This window comes from Etheostoma cragini, chromosome 22 (genome assembly GCF_013103735.1).
Source record: "Etheostoma cragini isolate CJK2018 chromosome 22, CSU_Ecrag_1.0, whole genome shotgun sequence".
NCBI classification, from domain to species: domain Eukaryota; kingdom Metazoa; phylum Chordata; class Actinopteri; order Perciformes; family Percidae; genus Etheostoma; species Etheostoma cragini.
Window position 1 is genome coordinate 12,128,147 of NC_048428.1, and position 4,911 is coordinate 12,133,057.

Below are 4,911 nucleotides of genomic sequence, written 5' to 3' on the forward strand. Positions count from 1 at the left end.
TTGGCCACATTAACGTACTGTTTCACTAAATGTTGTCTTTTGATAGCGTTTCTGTTGTGAATTTACACCAAAAATCCAGTCTTCAGTGAATGAACTGTAAATATGTGTAAGATTGTGCTTTGTTCAAAGGCATGGATACGTCTAATTTAGTTTTAGGCACTAAATCACTGACCTTTCGGAGACCAATTTCACTAACTGTCTCTAAAATGCAGTGGAAATGTTTTAGAATTTTTTAATTTATGACTTTGAATCTTATCCCTTAAAATGACACCTATGTGACATAATCCTCTCCATATGTGACAAAATGATTTCATTTTGGGTGCCCTTTGCAGGGGTAAGATTTTCCAAAACTAACACACACATATGAGGTTATGTTCCTTTGACAGCTTGACTCACATGTGGCTTTAACACATGTGAGGCATTGCTTTGACAGCCACACTAACCAGCCCTCTAGACAATGGAAACAAAGGCCACACTTTGTTGAAAGGTCTAGCATTTGTCTGTGTTATGTGAGGCTAAACTCTCCTGAGGTGGAGTTTAAATCAAAGCTGAGCATATGTTCAATGTCAGTGTTGGCTTAGCAGTTCTGACTGGCCAAACAAATTACCAAAGATGATTTACATCCAGACCCTGGGGAATGTGATGAACGGTCTTTAGAGGTTTCCATGTGAAATCCAGAACATTTACAGCCTTTGTATGATATATGAGGTTAAATTATGCAGAGTTGTGAATTTGTGATGCCATTCTCAATCATATTTGATTGAAAGGAAACCCTGAAGATTGTTTGGAATCAGTTTAATTTCACACAGATGCTGAATATAACTGTTTAAAGAAGATATAATTGAGATTTGGAAAACATCCATTCTGCTATTGTTACATAAAGATTATTGCAAACAATTATCCAAGAGTCATACAGTAAGACATGAGTGCATGTGTGATAACTGGAAGTTCCTACAGAGCCTTGGTCACAGAAAGCAGAAGTGGACTTCCAGTGCAGTATTTTAAATTTCAAACTCGCAAATATGGACGACAATAAAATGAAAAAACAACAAAGCACATATTAGGCTCATTATAGTTATTTAGGTTCACATGAAGATGTCTGACCATGCATTTCCTATAAATCAGGTATGCCTTGTGCTAGTACTGACACATTACAGTACAGTATGATAATCCACCTGTACTGTGTGTTTGTGTCAAAAAAGTTGTGGGACATGTCTCTTCAAGAGGAATGGTACATTAATGTGCAATTTTTTTTTTAATCTGTGTTTGATATATTTGTGTTTCTATATTTTTTATATATTTGCTTTCACACTTTTTTCTTCAACTGTTGCACAACATTTTCCCTTGGGATAAACTGAGTTCTATCTGATCTTTTTATTTATTTTTTATTTTATGCACCGCTAAAAAACCAAGCCTGGCTGTCAGATTTTCATCTTTTGACATCTAATACCTGCCATTCCTACTTATTTCCATAGCATAGCGTATGAATACAATGCTGTTTGGAAGCTGACGCTTGATATGTAGAGCTACAAAGCCACACAAGGTATGTGATTTATAAGAAATGGCAAAAACACGTAAAACTTCAAGTATGATCCTTTGCCGATTGATGCATCGGCCACGTGTTGAGGATAACGAAAAGTGCATTTTGAGCAACAAGCAGCACAGAAAACAAGACAATTAAGGTTTGTTTCAATAACATAGTATTAATGTCTGCCATATGATCAAATCCCTCTATGTACTTTAACTTTACACATTTTAAATGATGATGCAGGCGACACGTGTCATGTTTTTCTGCGTTTATCTACTTCCCAGTCCCCAAGCAACTCCTACATTTGCTGGCTCCCTTAGATGACAACAGCCAGCCTCCTCTTCATATAAAGAAAAGCAAAATACGTAGCTCCTCCTAGAATGCCTATCAACAGAGTGGTGCCTAGAATAACCGGTGCATTCTTTTTGGCCACGCGAAACGCCACAGGAAGGACAGCGGAGATCAGGATGTTGTTAACATGGCCCAGTACTCTCCTAAAGGCTGGGCGCTCAACCACACGCCCGTAGTATGTCTCCAGGTTCACACGGTTGCCATTGCCCCAGAAGCGGCGGGAGAGGCCGAGGAACTTGAGGCGGTGTAAGGTGACTGCCAGAGAGACGTCGGCCATGCTGAAGAAATCTCCACACAGCCAGGACTGACTGCCTTCTTCTACGAGTGAAAGAGAAGGAGAACGTAAAAGCAACTGATAACATGACATCTGAAATGCTGCTTTCGCATTGCAAAAGCCGAGTATTTTATCATTACACTGTTAAAATGTGATTGTGTCTTTTATTGTGTGTTTGTAAAGTGGTTGCTAAGTTACAAGCTTTTGTGGTTGTGTACCCGGTGTTTCTTCCACCCTCCTCTGTAGCTCTGTCTCGACCTGGTCCATCACACTCTCCAGTTCATCCAGAAGCTTCTTCAGGTACTTCACGTTGTCATGGTCATACAACTTGGACTGCAGAACCATTTTAATATAGAAACACATTAGTGCACATTCACTTCCATTACATTGTAGACACAAAACTATGCAAAATAAGGGTTTAAAATGTTCAGGCACGCCAATAACTTTGACAATCATTTCCCTAAAACCTACATAATTCCCCCAAATTGGACTCAACTGCATCTACACACAAAATGTGTTCTTTCAGCTGGTTGTTCAAGAAAATAAACTTTATTTTGGTTATCTACATGATTTATTTGGTCCATCTAATATTAATAGTATTGAAAGCAATATAATACATGACTTTACAATTTAATAGCCTACATTTAAATGTGTAACTTAAGGGTAGCTTGGCATCACCACTAGAGTCAAAAGCTGAGTTGGCAGTTACAGCTACTTTTCTTAGCTAGTGAGCTCTAGCGGGAGGACTAGATGTACCTACTGTCTCATTTAGTTTTGGTATAACAAACGGAATTGTTAAGATGTTGACTGTCAAAAATGGATAATTTTCAGACAGCATATCAGCATATCTGCGGGAAAATAATTAAGTAGCTTAGTTTTCGCTTTTGCTAAGGCTAGCAGAGGCTAACAAATGTACAATTTTTCTTCTTAGGATGGTGAAAGCATGAGGAAGGCAGGATCTGCGCTACTCTCCTTCTGATTGGTTAGCACTGGAAAAAAAAAATACTTTCCTTCTTTATCTGACTGGCTCACGTGTTTTTGTTCTGTAGGGCAGAATGGTTCTTTGAGGGATAAGTGCCCAGGTCCAGTCAGTGAAAATTACAAAAAAACTGTTTTTTTTTTTACTTGGCACTAACTTCAATACTTACTTTCAAGCGTCTCTGTTTTGCTATGTAAGCATCTTTAAGCTCTGGGTTCTGCTCTGCCAGTTTCTTTAGCTCAGACTGTGTGTTTCCGATCTGTGCTGTCACACAAAAACACAGCATCATGTTAGAGACCATGAATTATACTGTAATGTTCATTAGTACAAAACCTATGAAGTGGAAATGAATAATTTCTTAAAAAGTCCGCTATGATGATTGTTTGTTTTACTGTGTCTCTGTGCTATATCCATTTATCAGGTAATGTTACACATTTCCTGTCATCATGCAATACCTGCCTCTCATAAATCGACAGTTTCACATTACCAGAAATATAAAGCATACAGACAAGAATGAGAATAGAAAAATGTCAAATTTGAGTAGACTGAGCTGTGTTAGTGTATCTCAGAATATACTGTATAACTGTGCTGCTGGCGGCAACAACAAGGGATCTTATCTAGTCCTTGGTGAATTTGGCAAAGTGGAAGGGACCACTGTTGTGTGTTTATGCACAAATAATGTTGGGACAAAGCTGTATACAACTACCAAGTGCATCTAGGTGTGTCTTACTTCGTATACATGTAGCAGCATACGCTGGTATGTGGGAGTCCACTGTGATCTCAGGGTGAAGGATGCAGCCATGGGTGTAGGCATCCATCTGTAGTGAGTCCAGCAGCTCTCTGTAGTGCTGCACTCTGTGATAGTATGTACTGCCCTCTTCAGGGATCAGCTTGGGAGTGCCCTCTAGAGACAAACCAGCCATGAGAGTGAAGGAGCAATGATGTAAGGGCTCACTTTATTTTCCTTAAAACTTTTTCTAGAAAAGAATCAAAGATGTTTTATACACAGTAAGCTTGCCTGGAGGAGAATGCACAAGGCTAGGAAAAATCAGGTTTTTTATGTTTAATTATATAACTATTTATATTTTTCATTATATTAAATAACGCCATGCTTACCAGATTTTCTCTCCTTTAAAGGTGACTAAATTGGACTCTTAGAACAAAGCTATTAGGGATCAGTGCAAACCAAAGGAAAGTGGAAAATAAAAAATGATAAAGTTTGGATGAATGATTGAAAAATCAATATGAAATGTACAACGAAATAAAACAATATTAAATTTCAAACCAAAGATTCAACAAAAAAAACTGAGAGAGGAAAAGTATGTAAGAAAACAAGTAGGAAACTCAATTGAACAGAGTCCACCTCTAACTCTATCCCTTCTATGGTGTATTAATACAGTTATCAAAGAGTCGTTATTCAGTCTCACCGTTAAAACTCTGCTCCAGGTAGTCCATGATCTGTGTTGGGTCACAGATGATGTTTTCATTGTGGATTAGTACTGGCACCTCACCAGTGGGGTTCAGATGCATGAACCAGGGCTCGTTGTGCTCACTGAGTGGTAGGCTCACATCATACTCCTCACAGTGCAAACCTTTCTCTGCTATGGCCAGACGCACCTGCAAAACAATTACTTCTTACATCTGTAAACTATAAATAGTTTAATCTGTTATTGTCTCCTGATCAAAAACATCTGGAATCATAGCTTACTTATTTCTACACTTTTTTTTGTCAACTACAATACAATCACTGCCACGTTAACCTGGAATACGTTTCTGACC

At 38.3% G+C, this 4,911-nt stretch overlaps 1 protein-coding gene across 1 annotated transcript in view; it reads right to left on the bottom strand.

The window, feature by feature from the left end:
• Positions 1–1,221: 1,221 nt before the first annotated feature.
• The window catches only part of gdap1 (ganglioside induced differentiation associated protein 1), a 4,787-nt gene continuing 1,097 nt past the window's right edge, over positions 1,222–4,911 (bottom strand). Inside the window, exons 2-6 of the mRNA XM_034862561.1 lie at positions 4,560–4,749; positions 3,863–4,036; positions 3,302–3,396; positions 2,372–2,486; positions 1,222–2,197 (exon numbers count right to left, since the gene is read on the bottom strand). Of these exons, the coding sequence (XP_034718452.1) occupies positions 1,845–2,197; positions 2,372–2,486; positions 3,302–3,396; positions 3,863–4,036; positions 4,560–4,749 (927 nt within the window). The 3' untranslated portion in view covers positions 1,222–1,844. The remainder of the gene's footprint in view (positions 2,198–2,371; positions 2,487–3,301; positions 3,397–3,862; positions 4,037–4,559; positions 4,750–4,911) is intronic.